Source organism: Neolamprologus brichardi, chromosome 17, assembly GCF_056152115.1.
Source record: "Neolamprologus brichardi isolate AB-2024 chromosome 17, ASM5615211v1, whole genome shotgun sequence".
NCBI lineage: Eukaryota > Metazoa > Chordata > Actinopteri > Cichliformes > Cichlidae > Neolamprologus > Neolamprologus brichardi.
In genome coordinates, this window is record NC_142120.1 from 26516896 (window position 1) to 26537580 (window position 20685).

At 43.6% G+C, this 20685-nt stretch overlaps 3 protein-coding genes across 4 annotated transcripts in view; 1 reads left to right on the forward strand and 2 right to left on the reverse strand.

The window, feature by feature from the left end:
* Window positions 1–12554, forward strand: part of slc22a23b (solute carrier family 22 member 23b) — a 28469-nt gene extending 15915 nt beyond the window's left edge. Inside the window, exons 4-10 of the mRNA XM_006797840.3 lie at window positions 1082–1268; window positions 1484–1611; window positions 2919–3021; window positions 3231–3457; window positions 4369–4401; window positions 4573–4696; window positions 9301–12554. Coding sequence (XP_006797903.1) covers window positions 1082–1268; window positions 1484–1611; window positions 2919–3021; window positions 3231–3457; window positions 4369–4401; window positions 4573–4696; window positions 9301–9721 — 1223 coding nt within the window. The 3' untranslated portion in view covers window positions 9722–12554. The remainder of the gene's footprint in view (window positions 1–1081; window positions 1269–1483; window positions 1612–2918; window positions 3022–3230; window positions 3458–4368; window positions 4402–4572; window positions 4697–9300) is intronic.
* Window positions 12459–15032, reverse strand: psmg4 (proteasome (prosome, macropain) assembly chaperone 4). Its single transcript, XM_006797839.3, has 3 exons — window positions 14762–15032; window positions 14248–14323; window positions 12459–12761 (listed from the first exon to the last, which is right to left on the reverse strand). Exons 1-3 carry the CDS (start codon window positions 14927–14929, stop codon window positions 12640–12642), a joined length of 366 nt encoding a protein of 121 aa, XP_006797902.1. The 5' UTR covers window positions 14930–15032; the 3' UTR covers window positions 12459–12639.
* Window positions 15033–15588: 556 nt separating this feature from the next.
* bphl (biphenyl hydrolase like) lies at window positions 15589–19912 on the reverse strand. 2 transcript variants are annotated; one of them, XM_087830919.1, is made up of 7 exons: window positions 19588–19912; window positions 18316–18419; window positions 17971–18137; window positions 16423–16576; window positions 16170–16301; window positions 15926–16049; window positions 15589–15839 (listed from the first exon to the last, which is right to left on the reverse strand). In XM_087830919.1, exons 1-7 carry the CDS (start codon window positions 19650–19652, stop codon window positions 15749–15751), a joined length of 837 nt encoding a protein of 278 aa, XP_087687045.1. In that variant the 5' UTR covers window positions 19653–19912; the 3' UTR covers window positions 15589–15748. The 2 variants fall into 2 exon arrangements, with proteins under 2 accessions (XP_087687045.1, XP_087687044.1); XM_087830918.1 differs by lacking the exon at window positions 19588–19912 and adding an exon at window positions 19450–19579.
* Window positions 19913–20685: the final 773 nt, after the last annotated feature.

A 20685-nucleotide genomic window follows, 5' to 3' on the forward strand; every position in this document is an offset into this window, starting at 1 on the left:
TATATTTTTAGACCACTACGTTAAAAAATAGTGAAAAGCTGTATACTGCTCCCATCACTGGGCCAGAGACAGGCTCACACTGTCTTTTTGGCTAGAAAAAGTAGAAGCAGACGGCCAGGTTAAGGATTATGGGTCAGTGCAGTTTCCTTCATCTGTCTTGGTCCTTTTGTGGGAAGATTTTTGACTCAGGTCTAAGGAAGAAAAACAGTTCAAGGGAATTTCAGTAATACCTTTAACCTCTAGCTGAATCATTTTCCTTTCATTCTTTTATCTGAAAATCTTAGTCATCTTTCCATCCCGCCTCCTTCTTCCTCATTGTGTTTTTCTCTGTATTTCCTCTCTCTCTCTCTCTCTCTCTCTCTCTCTCTCTCTCTCACTCTCTCTCTCTCTCTCTCTCTCTCACACCAGTCTTTATTATCATTCCTCTGGTGATTCCACTGATGAATGGAGGGACTTTTGAAGGGTTAGGTAATTTGTATTCAGTCCCTACTCTACTTTCTTTACTCTGTCAACCCCCCAGCCCAGCTTTCTCTCTCTGCCTCACAATAACAAGTGACAGTACAGGTTAGTGAGTATAGTGAGTATCCCCCCCTTCCTCTCTTCTCATCCACCAACAATGGTCACCTTCAAAAGGCCCTTGCCATATGGGCCAGGCCATCTGGACTGTTCCATGTTACAGGCAGTAGGGGAAAGGATAGGAGCCCAGTCACGTGGGAAGGACTTAAAAGACGGTTCCAGCGAAAAGCTCACCGAGCAGCTGAACTCACTCACACGCTTCCACATGCAGTCCATCCTAACTTAATGAAGAGGCCTGGTGTTAAACTAGTGCGCTCTCAGGGGAAGGATCAGCAATAAGTGTTCAATAATTCATGACAGGAAATTCAGTGCCTACCTCACCATTAAACAAACACATGCTCTTTCAGGCCATTAAGACAGCTGCAAGTTTATAATGGTAATCACATCCAAACACATGGAGCGCATACATAATTTACTCGCCTCTCGTGGTGCACTGACACCACAGGAAGCCATGTTTTCTGTAAAATGAAGTCTTTTTGTTCTCGTGCTTGTCTTTTTATTTTAGGGATTGAGCTGTGTTTGCCAGGTTGGCGTTTCTCCATGACTATGGTGGCCAGTTTTCTTATGGTGGGCGGGCAGCTATTGATGCCAGGGGTGGCCGCTCTGTGTCGCCATTGGCCAAACCGGGATGACTGGCAGGTCCTGCAGATCGTCATAATCAGTCCTTTCGTTCTGATGCTGCCGTACGTCTGGTGAGTCGCGCCCTCTGAAGAAAAGCTCTGAGCCAGGCGATGGCTTGTACAGTACACACGGCACCACACAAGCTCGCTCTGATTTTACAAACAATGGTCTCTTTCTCCTCTTGTTTTCTTCTGCCCCTCACTTGTTTCTTTCTTGCGTTTACAAATCTTCTGCTCATCCTTTGTCTGCTTCTCCTCGCCATTCCCCTCTTTCACTCCCTCTACAGGATTTTTCCTGAATCCCTGCGCTGGTTGCTGGCCACCCAGCATTACCGGCGGTCCAAAGCCATGATGCTGCGGATCGCCAGGAAGAACCAAGTTGACATGACAACTGAGCCAAGCGGAGTTCTTACAGGTGAGGATGAATTCAAGAGGGAGCGAGAAGATGAAAGATCCCACAACCACTGGGCCACGAATTCTATTCTTTCTGTTGGTTTCCTTCATTTCTCTTTCTTTGCAATATATTTAAAATTGTCTACAGCATGTTACATTACAGCTGCTGCTCGGTGTGATGAAATGAGCAAGCAACGAATACAAAGACACTGACATGCATATAAAACTGCTCAGACCATTGATATGATGAAATGCAAACGCAATAAGGTGAAGATCCATAGTCCTTTAGGTTGTTAATGGTTTTTTATATATAGTATACACAAAGTCTGACTTCCAAATAGTGCTGAGAGCATGTGCACTGTCAATTAACAACAACATTATTATCCTGTAAATCTCAGTTGAGTACAAAGCACCTGGGGTCTCATTTAAAAAGAATGTGTAGGATCCATACTATACCTGAGCAGAGAAGCTGAGATGGTGTGGACAAAAAATAACAATAATAATTATAGAGCATGCCTATGCTCACCAGCTCAGAAGCTTCCCTTTATAAATCACAGTCAGTGTAGAAATGTGTGCACTTCAGTCAGTCTTCTACTCTGCCCTCAAAAAGCTGTTTTGCTGTGGTGAACTTGGCCCACTTTATAATAACTTGTGATGATATTTAGTGTAATGGATGATGAAAAATATGATGTTGAGTTGGAGAAATATTTGATTCTGCTCATCTCAGTGCTGCCATGGCTCACTGGCATTTCAATATTTATGATAAAGTAGATCCATAAGTCCTACATTATAGGAAATCATACTTAACGTATGAGGAAGTATTATGTATTGGTTTTTACATCATGCCTTTAATTTAGCACCTCACAATGTGCATTGCTAATTTCTGTCTGTCTCCAAAATGTTCATAAGCGTGGGTCGGACTCTCTGTACCAGTGTGCACATTCTCCCGTCAAGATTGCCTTTGAAAACTCCCAACTTGTGCGTGGGAAGTTGCACAGGCCTTTTTCAGACTTCATTTTCGGCATGTGCCGTGTTTATAAATGAGATCCCTGGCTATTAATTGTCTTGCGACAGATTTAACATGTCTCACCTTTATCTGCCACGACACTTCTTGTTCCCCCGAGTTGGTGTTTGATTCATTGTCGCTGCTTCTCCCAGTAGCCAAGCAGTCAGAGGGATGATGAGAGTGGGCACAGGGATGTCCTACATCTATCTAAAGCCCCCTCAAAGCTCTTTAGCTTCTCCGTGCTAGAGATCCCTTATGGCCGGGTGCTCATTACCACCTGAAAAGGAAAGGTCTCAAGGTGTGCGTTTCATGTTTCCTACCAGAGCTGGAGCAGGAGCTGCACAAGAAACCCCAGAGGAGCTGCATTGTCAAGATGATGAGCACCAGGAACCTGTGGAAAAACATTGTGGTGCTGTGTGTCAACTCGTAAGTGTGTTGCGTTTGTCGTCCCGGCTTGTACAGTTCCTTTGCTAATAACAGCCAACATCCGTTGTGTTGAGAGCATGAATTACACATGAGCTGGTCTCCAGAGAATGAAGACATACTCAAACCTCACGTGCCCTGTGGCGGACGCATGTTTTAGGTGGCACCTCATTGGCCACTCTCTTATTCTGTGGTTTTGTCTTGATGTACAGTCTGACAGGTTATGGAATTCACCACTGCTTCGCTCGCAGTATGATGGACCCCGAGGCTCAGCCCACGGCTTTGTGCCATGCTGACTATTACACCATGGCTGGCATCGCCGTGGCAACCTGTCTAGCACTATGCCCTGCGGTCGGGCTGATGGGTCGGCGTGGAGGGCTGCTCACATTCATGATCATAACAGCCCTGGCATCACTGCTGCAGCTGGGTTTGCTTAACTGTGAGTAATAAAAAAATGCACAAGTAGACCATTCAAATCAACTTTATTTATATAGCTCCAAACCACAATCACCTTTGTTACACAATCACATTTTGTTACATAGACGCACTGTAATGCATCTACGGCCATGTTTTTTGGGGGAGACCACTACCATCACGACAGAAGGGTTTTATCACAGGATAAAAGTGATTACTCAGAATTTTTCTATAGCTACTAAAGTTACTGTAAAGTTTGACTCAAACAAAACTTTGGTGTAAAGGTCTAAAATACTAACAGCTTTGTACAGACACCATGACTGTAATGTTATACTATCCTGTTGCCTTCAAAGTAAAACTATATTTCAAATAAGTAGCAAACTATTAGCTAGGCATGCTAACTTTAGCCTCTCTTCTCAAAACTAATAGAAACATTGTTAATCCAGTCTTTACACTTTTCACCTCTTGTTTTTACTGGTGAAAATACTATGAATATATCCTTGAAACTCTTTGGATGTCCTCTTTGGATCGGCTTTAATCCTGAAATTAGTTGTGCCCTTCTCCTGTTGGTTATTTGACAGTTTGACGACTTTGAAGCTTGTCAGACATGCTGTGTGTGCAGTTAGGTTGAGAACTGTAACTGAAAAGGTTTAGCCATACTAGCCAGACTTTTGCTGAAATTCTCAAACACGTCGGTTTCCTTCCCTTAGTCATTAAAACAGTACCAACTGCAGCTCAACCTTGATTCTAATAGGAGCTTCCCCTCATTCTTCCTCTTTGACCTACATCTGCAGCATGTAGTCATTATTTCAGGCTTTGGCGGTAAACTGTTCTCCTGAAGGCTTTTATTCTGCTTGTTTTGAGTCAGTGCTATGCTGCTCTTCGTGCTTACTAATGACATCTCTCTTTCCTCCAATGCTCACTAATGGAATCCAGTGATTGGGAAGTACAGCCTTCGCCATGACACAGGTACATTTGCAGTTACGAGATTTATCATCTAAAACAATTAAAATGATAAACCTTTCCCCTGGTTTGAGGATAACTTAGTGATACACAGTAAACAATGTAATTTATGTCCCTGGAATCATGTTACATTTGTTGTTGCTGATTTTTATTGCTTATTTTCTCTCTTTTGAACAGTTTTGCGAGACACTCTTAACAGGAAATTCTCTGTGGCCTTCTCCATAATTGGGATGTTCTCTTCTCATGCTGTCAGCACACTCAGCATTTTCTTTTGTGCTGAAATCACTCCTACTGTCATCAGGTGAGCCTGCATAGTCATAAACACAACACACATCTTATGAAAGCAAACAGTCTTATTATCCATCCATCCATCCATCTTCATCCGCTTTATCCGGGGCCGGGTCGCGGGGGCAGCAGCCTAAGCAAAGAGGCCCAGACCGCCCTCTCCCCAGCCACCTCCTCCAGCTCATCCGGGGGAACACCAAGGCGTTCCCAGGCCAGCCGAGAGATATAATCTCTCCAGCGTGTCCTGGGTCTGCCCCGGGGCCTCCTCCCGGTGGGACATGCCTGGAACACCTCACCCAGGAGGCGCCCAGGGGGCATCCTTACCAGATGCCCAAACCACCTCAGCTGGCTCCTTTCGATGTGGAGAAGCAGCGGCTCTACTCTGAGCCCCTCCCGGATGGCCGAACTTCTCACCCTATCTCTAAGGGAGATGCCAGCCACCCTTCGGAGGAAGCTCATTTCCGCCGCTTGTATCCGCGATCTCGTCCTTTCGGTCACTACCCACAGCTCGTGGCCATAGGTGAGGGTAGGGACGTAGATCGACCGGTAAATTGAGAGCTTCGCTTTTACACTCAGCTCCCTCTTCACCACGACGGACCGGTGCAGCGTCTGCATTACTGCAGCTGCAGCCCCAATCCATCTGTCGATCTCCGGCTCCCTTCTCCCATCACTCGCGAACAAGACCCCGAGATACTTGAACTCCTCCACTTGGGGCAGGACCTCATCCCCGACCCGGAGTGGGCACTCCACCCTTTTCCGGCTGAGAACCATGGCCTCAGATTTGGAGGTGCTGATCCTCATTCCCGCTGCTTCACACTCGGCTGCGAACCGCTCCAGTGCGAGCTGGAGGCCCTCACCCGATGAAGCCAACAGAACCACATCATCCGCAAAAATCAGAGATGAGATCCTGAGGCCACCAAAGCGAAAGCCCTCCGCCACTTGGCTGCGCCTAGAAATCCTGTCCATAAAAATTATGAACAGAACCGGTGACAAAGGGCAGCCCTGGCGGAGCCCATCACCCACCGGGAACGAGTCCGACTTATTGCCGGCAATGCGAACCAAGCTCTTGCAACGGTTGTATAGGGATCGAATGGCCCGTAGCAATGGGCCAGACACCCCATACTCCCGCAACACCTCCCACAGGACACCCCGAGGGACACGGTCGAATGCCTTCTCCAAGTCCACAAAACACATGTAGACTGGTTGGGCAAACTCCCATGCACCCTCAAGTATCCTCGAGAGGATGAAGAGCTGGTCCAGTGTTCCGCGACCAGGACGAAAACCGCATTGTTCCTCCTGCATCAGAGGTTCGACTAGCGGACGAACTCTCCTTTCCAGCACCCTGGCATAGACTTTCCCGGGGAGGCTGAGGAGTGTGATCCCCCTGTACTTGGAACACACCCTCCGGTCCCCCTTCTTAAAGATGGGGACCACCACCCCGGTCTGCCAATCCACGGGTACTGCCCCTGATCTCCACGCAACATTGCAGAGGCGTGTCAGCCAGGACAGCCCTACAACGTCCAGAGCCTTCAGGAACTCGGGGCGGACCTCATCAACACCAGGGGCTCTGCCACCAAGGAGTTGTTTAACTGCCTCAGTGACCTCGCCCCCAGAAATTGGCGGGTCATTCCCCTCATCCCCAGACTCTGCTTCCTCCTTGGAAGACGCGTCAGTGGGATTAAGGAGGTCCTCGAAGTATTCCTTCCACCGCCTGACAATTTTCTCAGTCGACGTCAGCAGCGCTCCGCCAGCACTATACACAGTGCAGGTAGAGCACCGCTTTCCCCTCCTGAGACGCCTGACGGTTTGCCAGAACCTCTTCGAGGCAGTCCGAAAGTCTTTTTCCATGGCCTCTCCGAACTCCTCCCACACCCGAGTTTTTGCTTCAGCCACTGCCCGAGCCGCATTCCGCTTGGCCTGTCGATACCTGTCGGCTGCCTCCGGAGTCCCACAGGCTAACCAAGCCCGATAGGACTCCTTCTTCAGCCTGGTGGCTCCCTTCACCTCTGGTGTCCACCATTTGGTTCGGGGATTACCACCACGGCAGGCACCAACCACCTTGCGGCCGCAGCTCAATGCAGCAGCTTCGGCAATGGAGGCGCTGAACATGGTCCATTCGGACTCAATGTCCCCCGCCTCCCTCGGAATGCTGTTGAAGCTCTGCCGGAGGTGTGCGTTGAAGATCTCGCGGACTGGGGCCTCTGCTAGTCGTTCCCAGCACACCCTCACTACGCGTTTAGGTGCACCAGGTCTGTCCAGCGTCCTCCCCCGCCACCTGATCCAACTCACCACCAGGTGGTGATCAGTTGACAGCTCAGCCCCTCTCTTTACCCGAGTGTCCAGAACATATGGTCGCAGGTCTGGTGATACGATTACAAAATCGATCATCGACCTACGGCCTAGAGCGTCCTGGTGCCACGTGCACTTATGGACACTCTTATGTTCGAACAAGGTGTTCGTTATGGCCAAACTGTGATTAGCACAGAAGTCCAATAACAAAGCACCGCTCGGGTTCAGATCAGGGAGGCCGTTCCTCCCAATCACGCCCCTCCAGGTCTCGCTGTCGTTACCCACGTGAGCATTGAAGTCTCCCAGCAGGACAACAGAGTCTCCAGGTGGAGCACCTTCCAGCACCCCCCCCCCCCAGGGACTCTAAGAAGGCTGGGTACTCCGAACTGCCACTCGGCGCATAAGCGCAGATGACAGTCAGGACCCGTTCCCCGACCCTAAGGCGCAGGGAACAAACCCTCTCGTCCACCGGGAAAAACCCCAACGTACCGGCAGCAAGCCGAGGGGATATTAGAATACCCACCCCAGCCCGCCGCCTCTCACCAGGGGCAACTCCAGACTGAGACAGAGTCCAGCCCCTCTCCAGGAGACTGGTTCCAGAGCCCAAGCCGTGCGTAGAGGTGAGCCCGACTATATCTAGCCGGTACCTCTCAACCTCACGCACTAACTCAGGCTCCTTCCCCACCAGAGAGGTGACATTCCATGTCCCTATTGCCAGTCTTGGCAGCCGGGGGTCAGTCCGCCAGGGCCTCCGCTCCTGGCCGCCACCCGGCACACAATGCACCTGACCCCTATGGCGCCTCCTGCGGGTGGTGGGCCTGCGGGAGGATGGGCCCATGTCTCCTCTTCGGGCTGTGCCCGGCCGGGCCCCATGGACTAAGGCCCGGCCACCAGACGCTCGCCCTCGGGCACCCTCCCCGGGCCTGGCTCCAGGGCGGGGCCCCGGTAACCCTATCCCGGGCAGGGTAAACTGTTCCCTCTGTGTTTTTTTCATAGGGGTCTTCTGAATCGCTCTTTGTCTGGTCCCTCACCCAGGACCAATTTGCCATGGGAGGCCCTACCAGGGGGCAAAAGCCCCCAGACAACATAGCCCCTGGGATCCCTGGGACACACAAACCCCTCCACCACGATAAGGTTGCGATTCACGGAGGAGCAGTCTTATTACTTAAAAAAAAAAAAAAAATTGTCTATTATGACAGTGTCTGCACACAGCTTTTGTTCTCAATTTGCATATTTGCTCCCTCTTGTGGTGTGTTTATGACTGACAAGTGTTTGGTGTTTGGAAAGAAAAATGTGTGCCACATTATTGATTACAATGGCGCCACAGAAAACCGGTGAAAATGTGGCTTTATGGAAAAAGGGCTGTAAGAGGTTATGAAGGAGGTTCAGATCAACAGATCTGACCAGATGCTGAGTGAAGACCGATGTCAGCTTAAGAAAGTGATAAAAGTGGCTGAATAAAGCATGCCATTTTTAATACTCTTAAGTGGGATGTATCCTGCCCACTTTCAGCTCTGTACTCCTAATACTTTAGCACCGTATGATTCACCAGTCAGAAAATCCACAAATATCCTACATTAGGCTTTGGTGCAACCTCTTCATCTAAAAAAAAAGCCATTTGAGCTCATTTCCCTTTCACTCCAGCCTCCAATTGTTCTGATTGGTTTTCCCTTACAAACAGAAGGTCCAAACAGCAGGTGGGTGGGGCTTCTATGCTCACAACTGGAGCTGTTTTTATGACATGAACAGGTGATGTGTTCTACTTTCGCAAATATAATACAGAGACAAAAATAGGGAAAAAAAGGGGTATGTATGTAGGCTGATCTCGTTATTTGCATTGTGGTGACTGTGGCTCGAGTAGTAGACTGGGTCATCTATCAATTAGAAAGTCATGGATCAATCTGTGACTCCTTACATCAGGGTTGGGGAACTCCAGGCCTGAAGGGCTGGCGTCCTGCAGGTCTTAGATATCACACTGGGTCAGCACACTTGAATCAAATGATTAGTTCATTACCAGGCCTTTGGAGACCTTCAAGACATGTTAAGGAAGTAATTTAGGTAATTTAGGAGGTTAGAAAGCCTTTAGGCATAGTAAAAAAGAAAGTGCTGCATGAGACAAGCTAAGTGAGGCCTGTAGTAGAAAGCTACTTTATAAGAAGCAGTCCATTTAACATTATTTGACCATGTTTATATCTCAAAAAATAAGAAGTCAACTTTTAATGATGTCCCAATCCTGTTGTATGAAGAATGCTTATAGAATGCTGCTGTTTTTAGTTTAAGGTGCGTCAGAACACCTTGGAAATAAATCAGCTCTGACCTCTCTTTCTGCAGGGGTGGAGGACTGGGCTTGGTCCTGGCTAGCGCTGGCTTTGGCATGCTCACTGCACCCATCATGGAGCTCCACAACCAGAAGGGCTACTTCCTGCATCATGTGATCTTTGCCTGCTGCACCCTGCTGTGCATCATCTGCCTCCTGCTGCTGCCTGAGCCTCGGGGACAGCCACTGCCGGAGAGCCTGGCTGATGGAGAGACCTTTACCCGTCAGACCCTGCTCCATCCGGGAGAGCAGCACCTCCTTCTCGCCAAGAGTGATAGGGACTACTCCCGTGTTCACGACACACCATTACATCTCTCAGCCACTGGGGGCGCTACAGTGGCAGCAGCCACCGCTCTGGCAGCGGTACCTGCCTCATACGCCCTTGCAACTGGTGGGGAGGTGATCGGGAATCATGCCATAGCCAATGGAGTGTGAGCAGCTTTGCAAGTTGTCTTCTGTGCTAATAACTGCTCCAAGCACTAACCTGAGCAAGTGATGACTGAACTTCCTGTACTTTAAGGGATACTAATTGTTCATATGGACTCTTTTTATGTTGAGGATTCAGATGATGATGATAGTAAATTTGTGTCATTTGTAGTGACTATGATTCCTTCAGGAGTTGCCAAAAATATATTGTATTGAAGTCAGTGTATGTCAGATAATATGAGCGTCTTCAGTGGTGTTGGTGATTTTCTTGAGCCACCTTCTGCTCGAGGGTACAAGCAGACACAAGTGGAGAGACAAAGTACAGCAGAATAACTTTCAATAACGTGTGCTCTGTGAGTTTACTGTCTGTAGTTTTGACTCATTGAAACTGGATTTCACTACATCTTAGATCTCTTTGTAGGTAAGTTATTTTGCACTAAATGTCAGAGACACAATCAAGTGTTTGTGATTTGCAGCCAACACATTGGAGATCCAGGGATTGGCTAAAGCCACTATCTTTTTGCATGAAAAGGGCACAAATGTTGTTGTTTTTTTTATTTTGTTTTGTTCTGTAGCATTGGTTAATACAACATGTGACTCACTGTGCAATTTCCCAGCATTTATCAAGTAATTCTCAATTGACAGTGTAATTTTCAGTACCTTACAATACTTACCAACAGGTACAGTAAAACTACGGGGCAACAGTTAGCAGTTTTAAAGGAAAAAACTAAACAGGCTGTGGGGTGGTTAGCACTGTTGCCTCACAGCAAGAAGTATCTAGGCTCAAATCCAGTCTGGGACCTTTCTGACTGGAATTTGCATGCTCTCTTTGGGAACTCTTCCCACAACCTAAAGACATACACACATAGGGTTAGGTTAATCAGCAAATTTAATCGGCTCTAGGTGTGAATGGTTGTCTGGTGGCTGTAGAGAAGGTTGGTGGTTGGCTGCTCCAGTCTGCATGCCGAAGTATCCTTGGGCAAGATACTGAACCCCAAGTTGCTCCTAACATGGAAAAATGTTTGATAGAAAGCACTTAGATCTAGAGAAAAAGTCCCTGTGTGAATATGAAAGAGTGATGTTCTCAAGTAGGGAAGCCCTATTTTAGAACCAGTCTATTTACCATTTACTTTGTGTTAGTCCTGTGATAAACTGGTGACCTGTCAAGGGTGTGCCCTGCATCTTGCCCTATGACGGCTGGGACAGGCCCCTCTGTAAGTGGATACAAAGACGGATGAATTACACTGTAGTTATTTTTAGGTATTTGTTGTGTCAGAAGTGGAGGCCAGCATACTGTATCTCATAGCCTATACCCACAATAATACTGCATTATCAAAAAATAAGTGGATGTTAGGCTACTCTTTAATATACCTCATACCCAGTGTAGTACTAGGTATTACACGCTTGGCCTTTAGTCTAAAACACCCCCAATTGTCATTTCATAAAGATAAAATTTCGACCTTACTGCTAAAACACTTGAAAGGTACTCAAAGATTAAAATGCTCAACGTACAATTTGTTTCTCATTTCCTTTAAACTCCCTTAATCTACTGTAACAACATTTTACAGAACCAGCAAGTATTTGTAGGCAACATTGGAGCTATTGCCCGGTTTGCAAGAGACTACCAAGGTGCCAGGAACTGCACCTATAAAAGAAAGAGAACTCATATTGACCCCTCCTTTAATGAAGCCCATGCCCGAACCAGTTCCAAGGACTTACACACAAACACACAAAAAATCCACTTTGAATTCACCAAATAATACATGGTAAATGTTGGGAAACCGGACAATAAGTTGCAGGCTGTATTGTGAAGTGCTACAAGTACTTCCTCATTTGTGGTCTCTTTATATGAAGTCCAATGTGGCACTTTATCCTCAGCTGAGAGGTCAGTGTGGGTCACTGATTTTTAAAGAAGCGTTACTACTGCTGATGCTGGCGTATGATGGTTGTTGGAAGACGAACAGCCGGAGACCTTTCTCGCAGACCATATGTGTAGCCTACAGAGACTTTGTGCATAATGTTAAACAAATCTGAGAGCTGAACGGACATGAGCGTGACCTGCTAGTGCACTACTGTATGTCTTATGATGCACCTCAGCAATTTAAATGGCTTTATCGCTCTGTTCCGTTAACAAAACAGAGAAGATACGATGTAATGAAAGAAAAAACTGTATTTATTTTTTGTCATGCTGCCAAGGGAAAGTTTTGTTGCTTGAAATACCTCCTTAATTAGCAAACATTTCCAAACTCACTCCTCGTTCTCTGTACTGTGCTAATACTGTAATCCTGTTCCTAGAGTGTGTAACTTTAGACAGAAAGCACAATATTTTACAGTTTTTTGAGATGTGTGAAGATTAGAATAGAGCAGCATAGTCTGCATAGACCTGGTTTAGTTGTGATTGGTGTACATTATACACTTTATTATATAGGTATCCCTTAGGACTGCATAAAAATCTAAGGTATGTATACATGTGCCATTCATTTATAAAATATGGAACATAACCTTACTTTTATAGACTGTGAAGCACACTGAATAGACAAACCATCCCATGAAGCATTTTTGTGCAGATATACCAGAACCCGAGCATCCTCCATTTTTATAGTCATATTTAGTACACAGCACATATTTTAGACATTCAGTATGGTTTGGTAGTTTGTATGTTTTCAACAGTAAAAAAAATACTCTAAGAAAACCGAAGGAAAAAAAACTCAACCACTAATGCTGTTTTCTAAGTGTTATTTTTTTAATATGGATTTGTAAAAACAAACAGACAAAGCCACAGGCCTATAGTACATGTTTTGATAATAAACTACTTAATTTATTGTCAATAAAAAAACACTTGATGTGACCGTTTGTCCTGATTATTGCATTTGAGTATGACTCCAGTACTACACTGCTGCCCTCCTCCTACAAAGGGTCACATGTGCTCAAAAATGTTCAGGGTGCAGCTCCAGCTCCTTTTTGATCCTGTTCTCCACCAAGAGACTGAGGCTGGAATCTGTCATTGGAAGACTGTAACTGACAAATACTTGTTTTTTGGTCTTCTTTGCTGAAATATGGAGAGAAACAACATTGGTTAACTTTGTGTTCACACAAAACACGAAATGGTAAAAATAAATTAAGGTCAGCAGTGGCCCAACTCTAATGTCTATAGAGACTTATAAACTTAGCACATAGCTGCAAAGACCACAATGACTTAATCATCAGTTGCAGACAATCCTGTTATTGTTCTCTGAGGTCTGGTTACAGTTTGCCTGAACAACATGTGTATTGAGTCTGAATAGTCACAAAATTGTTTTCGGGAATCCCGACTTCTGGTCAGTTAGATATGAAACTATAACACGCCTATAAGGACTGTCCCACTGTCACAAGGACTCCCTGGCAGACAATTTGAGCTCTTTATGCACATATTTTATAGTTCTGCCTTCCTGCAGACTTTACAAGCGTGCCTCAGCCAGTCAATTCCTTAATTTCATTGGCTGTGGGTGTGAAAAAAAAAATCCCATGTTTCCTGTTTAGTTGTCAAGGCAACATTATGTGGTAAAGACACCATAGATGAGTAGTCATCTCTGTAGACTTTGCATTAGGCATGTGTACAAACAAAGTTGTCGTATTGTATAATAGAGTCTCCACAGACAAATCTACCCAGTCATGAGCTGGCAGGTAAAAAGACGTCCATGTTCAGCCTCACAATTGCCCTCGGCATCACCCTGCACATTTCCAGGAATAGATACTACAACATTAGTTAGCATACCAGGTTCTTGTTGTGTAGGTACACTGCTAATGAGTCAACACTCAGTTGACACTGAGTCAACAGTCAACCAGCAGTCCTTTGTTCACACTGGTAGTTACATTAACCATTCACCTCAAAACTGAAATAGGTTAGTTGCCTCCTACTCACTTCACATTGTCAATGTTTCACCTGTTGCAAGCGGCTGAGTTTCAGTGATATCACGTAGTGTCTTCCAGTGTGGACGTCAAATTACAGTGGACACTGAGATTAGCTAAGTGTTTTCACAAAACAAAGATAAATGGCTATTCTTTGCTGCTGTGTTTTGAACCAAGTTAAATGTAGTGTTTTATTTAACACTCCACAGCAAATCAGAGGTGTGAAACACTTCTCCAAGCCAGCTGTAATTAAGTTTGACGATAGAATTTGTGGAGATTTGAGACTTGCCTTGCTTCTGTAACTAAATGCAATATCACTTTTGATTTCAAACCTATCGTTTCACGGTTACACTAGTTATTGTACTAACACACACTCTGAATACTCCATACACAGATATGCTACTTTGAAGCATCACTCTACTCAAGTTTCAATTCTCCCTGTTGACCCTCAGGAAGGAAGTAGACACCAAAAACACATGCAAGAAAAAGGCGTGCCAGTGACTCTGGGTTCAAAATTACATCAACAGTACAATTCTAAAATATAATAGAAATCCACAATTAAGAAGCACATGCAACTTAAATGAGCATTTTAAGACTTTGCTGTAGCCATCTCCTACATACAACACATATTGCAAACTAGTGTTTACCTAATCTTTGTGCCAAAGAATTTGGTGCTGTGTTGGATGGGTCCCCCATAACTAATGTAGATAATGGCATTGAATCCTGCAGACAAAAGCATATAAGCTGTTAGCTTCCCTTTCCAAATTAACATGTAAGTGACTTAATACCTGTTTATAGGCCTAGGCAATTTTTTTTACAACTCAGGGAAATAGAGAAACACTTCTAATCTAGTATGTGTACAAACACCGCCAAATTAATTAAAAATAATAATAATAATTTTGTAAACATACATTTAGGAAAAAGCCCAGCAAAATAAGAATTTTTTTTTAATTATGCTGTTTTACAATATTCATATTTTATTAATTTTTAACGTATATATATTCTTTATGAAAAACTTTGAAAATCCTCCTAAAAAAACCTGAAGACCTGCGCTTTTAAATTCCGAGTTTCTTATTCTTCACGAATATACCCAATATTCTTTATTTCTGGAAAACAGCTTACCAGTACTTGGTGAATGAAGGTGTGCTGTGCGGTACTTACATATTTGCTGCTCATAGACACTGCTAAGTTGGACAGAACCGGAGCCGAACCGACCCAAAGGAAAAACCCGCCGCTGAGCTTCATGACGTGAAAGTGTACCACCTGCTCCAGAATCTTTTCAGAGAAATTGTGAACGGAAATTCCCTCAAATTCCGCACCGTTCTGCATTTTGCCAATTTTGTTTCACTCTTTATTGGATGAACATCTAAAGGCCGCGTTAGCTTAACTATAAACAGCATGGGATACTTCCTGGTTTAGCAAAAAAGGCAGGCCAAAGCAATCGATCATCGATGTTCTAGAGTGAGAATCCAGCACAACCGATCTTGGTGCCGCACTAGATCCCTATATTACACATTCAGTGTGAATTAAGACACATATATTAGCTTTTAATGACACTTTCTTACAGTGGCACCCTCTATGAAATAGCAGAGACCTTATAAGAGTTTTATTGGTAAATATTTTATTCTTGTGGCCAAAACGTTTTCTTGTACCGGACTGTAAAAATCTTTATTTTGCTGTGAGCTTAAGCATTTTAACACTGGGGCCTCTGGGATTTTACCACTGAAGTTTTGCTTCAGCCCTTGAAGGTGATGCTTTGAGCTTTCCTTGTCAAATAAATGTACAATATTTAGAGATGATAATAATGTTTCTCGTCTTCAAATAAAGCCTTTGACCTGCTGAGCCCTTGACACATTTTTAGTAAACTTTGCTTCAGAGCATCCTGTTAAAGACAGTTGTCACAGGTCTGTAGCTGGATGGAACCCAGATTTTGTTACAAATGGAATTTATTTACATTAAATTGTAACTTTAATTAGTGTAAAAAGCTGTTTCGCATATTTCTATATTTTTATTAAATCTAACATTCCAAATGAAGATTGCATCATATAAAGTAATCAAAATAACATTACAATTCACATTCTACATTTTATTTTTAAAGTAAGTAACACCAACTCTTTTTCTCCACAGTCGAATAATGAAGGCGTGGTTTCACTCTTCTAGAAAGTCTTCCACCAGTGTGTTGAATTCATCAGCATACCTCAGGTGGAGGTTGTGTTTCCCCTCTGGCATTAAATGCAATCTGGATTTGGGGATGAAAATCTTGATTTAGCTTGTACCTAAAAGTGAAATTCATCAATTTGTGGTAATATTATTGTGCATTCTCACCGTGAACCTTTGATGTGTTTGAGGAGGTACTCAGGGTGGAGATTTGGCACCATGGGGTCTTTCTCTCCATGGATGATGAGGGTTGGACAGCTGATCAGGGGCAGATGTTCCATGCAGATGCTTCCTAACCAGAGAGCAAAAAGGAAACATTCAGATTATCTGCTGTTATGCATTAGTAAGAGACAAAATTAACAAGTGTCTTTTCAGATTGTCTAGTGTGCCTGCAACAGCACAGAGCCATCACCTTCTGGTCTGTGGACGAACTGTGCCATTCCATCCACCCAGGCCTCCCACAGTTTAGCAAAGACTTGCACCCCATACACCTCCTCCATGGGTTGCCTCATCCTCGCACTCCATTTGGAGACATCACGCACCTCTGAGTGTTCCCACAACATAACCGTTCACACACAAACACACAACGCGCACATATTCAAGTGAAAGCCAGTTTGTAGCTCGAATAACTTGCCACTTGTCCAAGGCAATAAAGCGTGACACACCATTGTAAAGCTTGAGGTCCTGCTGGGAAACAAAAGCATTGGCTCCCCACACGACCATCTTGTTGATCAGATCGGGGTTCCTTGCGGCTGCAACCAGAGCCGTGATTCCCCCATCACTCCACCCAAGCAGGGAGAACTTGCCGAATCCCAGTGTCTGCCAAATAAATGATTTTTTTTTTTAAAAAGTAGGTTGTGTCAAAGCAGTAACACAACTTGCTGTTGTAAAAAATGCAAAAACTTTCTTTAACTGCAAGACTAGACAGTTGTACATTTATCTGTGTATGAATTGTGATATATAAATCATGAAATGCAGTAAATAATGCAGAAGACAATTAGTCTTCATGCTTCTGAATGTACAGATATTGTGAGAAACCTATTTGACAGAATCCTTCCTGCGTGATTCACGGTTCTAAGACATTTCGAACAGTGAAGCATGCAAATGGTTGGTGGTGGGGGGTGGGGGTGGCCTTTAAATTTTCTGTTTTGAATCATCACTCAAATTTGAATAACAGGTGGGCGGGGCCAGAATTATGTGCCTGTGAAGATTACTTGTATGCATCTAGTATTTACAATCTTTTTCGCAACTTTGGCAGTGTGTAATATTAGTATCCACTATTGAAACATATAGTATACAATAACAAGATCAAAGAGAAAAATCAAAGAGAATATTAAAATATTATTAAAGCTTACCAACATACAACAGCTGTGTTGGATTCTGCAGCCTTCTAATTTCACACACTGTACGTGTAGCTCATAGGTTGCCAGTGATTTCGAAATGTATATTTGCATAAGAGTTATGATGATGGTCAAAAAGCAATTTGATTGGCATACAAAATATTGCAGTAAATAAGTACTGAAAGGAGGGGATTTGTTTGTAGCCTCATACCGGAAACTATAAAACCCCAGACAGGGGCTTTTTGTCATGTTCATTACTGAAGGGTGAAAGAAGCTTCATAAACCAGGAATTTTAATATTGGTGTATGAAAATAACATGTCTTAGTATTAAAATCGGACAGTGGATTAGACATCATTTAAGTCAGGGTTGCCTAAATTTTGATCAGAACACAAAGCAGAAAATAGAGGAGGCATATACACTAACTGTATATAATAATTTATTAATTGTGCTTTAAACACTTTCTCTTATAAAACTGCACAAAAAAAAAAAGAAAAGAAAAGAAAAGGTCCAGGTAATTTTTTTAAGGTAATTTCCTGCCAATACATTATCTGTTTTGTTATGGGAGTTTCCATAAATGGTAAAACTCAATCTGTGGCTAAAAAAAATAATATTAGGATTAGTATTGCTTTCTAATATTTATCCAGATATTAGACTGTAATAAAATCTAGCAGGTTTTGGATTGCAGAATTTAACTTATTTTCCATTTTGAATGAATTCTAGACCTTTATCATTTTACTACATGCTGAACTGAGCATGAAGTTTATCAGTCCCCATATGTTCCTTTCTTTCACATGCCCCCCAGAGAAGGGGCTTCTCTGGAACCTGCAAAGGTCAGATTGGTAATCATTTTCACCCTGAGTTTATCAGCAAACCTTCATAAGATCAACTGCATCCTTCGCATCCCTCTCAAAAAAGTCAGGGGGGAAGTCTCTGTCTGGGGGACGGGATTGTCCATACCCACGGGGATCCCAGCCAACTACACTGAAGCGTTCTTTGGCCAGAGACTTAAGCTGAGGACCAAAATCTGTCTTTGTGCTTCCTGTGGTAGAAAATACAGCAGTTTTTCTTTTAGATGCTTAAAGGACTCAATCAAACTGTACTGAACGATGTGCTATTCTTACAACAGAGATATTTTGAGTATAGAAAAAGATTTTGACGTCTTCCCATATAGCCAAACCTTTTTTCTACATTAAAAGGAAGCGTGTGCTTGTACTTACCCAGAGCGCCAGGAAGCAACAGCACAGCATGTTTTCCTCTGCCTGTCTGCTCATAGTACAGATCCACTCCATTAACAGGCTTCTTGCCTGAGGCCACTGAAGAGCTGCAGGGAAACACACGAGGATACGGTGGTAGTCAAAATGAGCCGTGGATAGCAGAACAAGGTGGGATAGTTACTTTGAATGTTACAACCAAAGATAACAAAGCCGTCTTTTGTTAGGACAATTACAGCAGTGCGCCAACAACGGTACTTGAATAAAACAAAAGTTGTACATGAACTCATATGAGTTTTGATTATAAGCAGTTCAGAAGCAGCAATTATTCATTTACTGAATAAAACTAACCTACTTGCAAATTACATGATGTTCAGAGATAACAGTGTTTGCAAGAGCTCATAGTTGCTGCTGGTTATTTACCATCACGTGATGGCAGTCATATATTTATATGCGCGACAGTGATATTTCTCCATCCTTTAAAAACAAAACAAAACAAAAACAAAAACAAAAACAAAACAAAAAACCCCGCAGTAATCTGTTTAAAGGTAATGTTTTGCAGTCTAACACATCTATAGTATCACGATTTACTCCTGCAAAAGCCTCGAGGCAAATACTTTACGCATTAAATGACGATGAGATTATTTTAAATATTATCCGTCTACAAGCAAAGTGTTTAGCTTTAATTTGAAAGACAGTCACGGAAGGACAAAGGATGAAAAAGGACATTATTGTTATTATTTGCTATTAAACAAAAACATCCCTAACAGTTATTCACCAGATCGACAATATAATATAATATAATATAATATAATATAATATAATATAATATAATATAATATAATATAATAATCTAACCCCCTTTTCTGCATTTAAAATATTTGCAAAGTATAATTTACGACATTAAAACGTGTTAGAATATTATATTTATGTAATATTTGTGACAGACAAAGGACACAGTGTGGCCATGATGAAGACGAATACAGACATTAAACTCGCATTAAATATAAATGGCTGTTACATCACTTTTTATAGGTATATATAACATCGATACTGTCGTAATATCACAGTCGGTTCATAAACACTATGTTGTAGTGAGTGGGCACACTACACCATCTAGTGGACTGGAATCAAACAAACCTCGAGGCAAAAACTACGACTGCAAGAAAACCCAACGCATTTCCTGCGTGGTCTCTGCAGCTCTGTGCAGTTTGTCTTTGAAGAGTCGTGCGTGTCATTTCACAGTGCACACAGTATGAAGACGGTAAGAACTGTTACCAGTACGGCCGGATCGCTGTCATGACTCTGTGAAAGCCACGTCTCCCGAGTAAAAACAGCGCCATGTATGATCGGTGCGCACACTCAGCACGTCCTCAGTCAGTCCGCAGGTTTGATTTGGCTGGTTAAAAATTGTACAGTCTCTCTCCGAAGTGGACCAAAGTCCACACGTTCCAGCCCTGCCTGTTTGTTTTTAAAGGAAGTGCTGGGATCAGTGTGGCACTTTCAACGTCGCCGTTTATCCAGTGAAATATTTTCAGGCGAAAGTACGAAGGCGAATCCAAAATCACAAGCTGATCTGAAAACTGTACTGTTCCGTCGTCACTCTGACATGTCAGGCTCACTGGAGTGAAGTAGGTGACCCACCAGTCTGAGCGCAGGCTACAGGTCTTAAATAATGGCAGAGCAGATTTTTAACAGGCTTCTGTTAATATGACCTCTCATGGATCAGCATGTTATTAATCTGAATAGAAATCAGCTGAGCATGTCTGCTTTGATACTGGCTTTGCTGTGTGTTTAGAAGTGGGGTGAAGCCATACACTGTATATAAAAGATGGACCTCCAGTTGTTTGGTGACGCTTTATTGTGAAATTGCAAGCCGATCACTTTAGTCATCACCACGTTGTTGTTTTGAGAATGGACGTGACAATCAAGAGATTTATGTGACTGTGAACTGAGGACATATGCATGAGAGCCCAGGGCTGTTTTTATCCAGACTTCTCTTTGAAACCAGAGGAGTTGCCCCCTGCTGGCCATTATGAAGAATGCAGAATACATTGGCTTTACTCAGTGATATTGACAGCACATGCAGTCATTGTGAGATATACTCGTTCATGAAAAGGAGGTCATTAAGTGAATGTTTCCAAGATGTCTGGGTCCCATGTCCCATGAAGACCAAGTGTGCGACTGAGTGTCTCACATGTTTTCAATTCAATGTCAGGATTGAAGCTTTGCAAATTGTAAAGAAAAGAAAAGACATGAACAAGAAGCGCAGAAAAGAGAAACTATGACGCTCCACCCAAAACAGATGTCAGGGACTTTGGCTTAGATCCGCTCGATATTGTCGTTAGTCCCGGGCATGGTGCAAGTTAACTGAAC

Bases quoted from the DNA above. Each gene is read 5' to 3' on its own strand.
- psmg4 (XM_006797839.3), bottom strand. From the start codon at position 14,929: ATGCAGAACGGTGCGGAATTTGAGGGAATTTCCGTTCACAATTTCTCT. The intron at 14,324-14,761 runs GTAAGTACCGCA...TTTTGTCTGCAG, and splicing joins TGTCTATGAGCAGCAAATAT to GATTCAATGCCATTATCTAC. The intron at 12,762-14,247 runs GTAAACACTAGT...TCCATATTTCAG, and splicing joins TTCTTTGGCACAAAGATTAG to CAAAGAAGACCAAAAAACAA.
- bphl (XM_087830918.1), bottom strand. From the start codon at position 19,547: ATGACACGCACGACTCTTCAAAGACAAACTGCACAGAGCTGCAGAGAC. The intron at 16,302-16,422 runs GTGTGTCACGCT...GGGAACACTCAG, and splicing joins GGACCTCAAGCTTTACAATG to AGGTGCGTGATGTCTCCAAA. The intron at 16,050-16,169 runs GTGATGGCTCTG...CTCTCTGGTTAG, and splicing joins GTTCGTCCACAGACCAGAAG to GAAGCATCTGCATGGAACAT.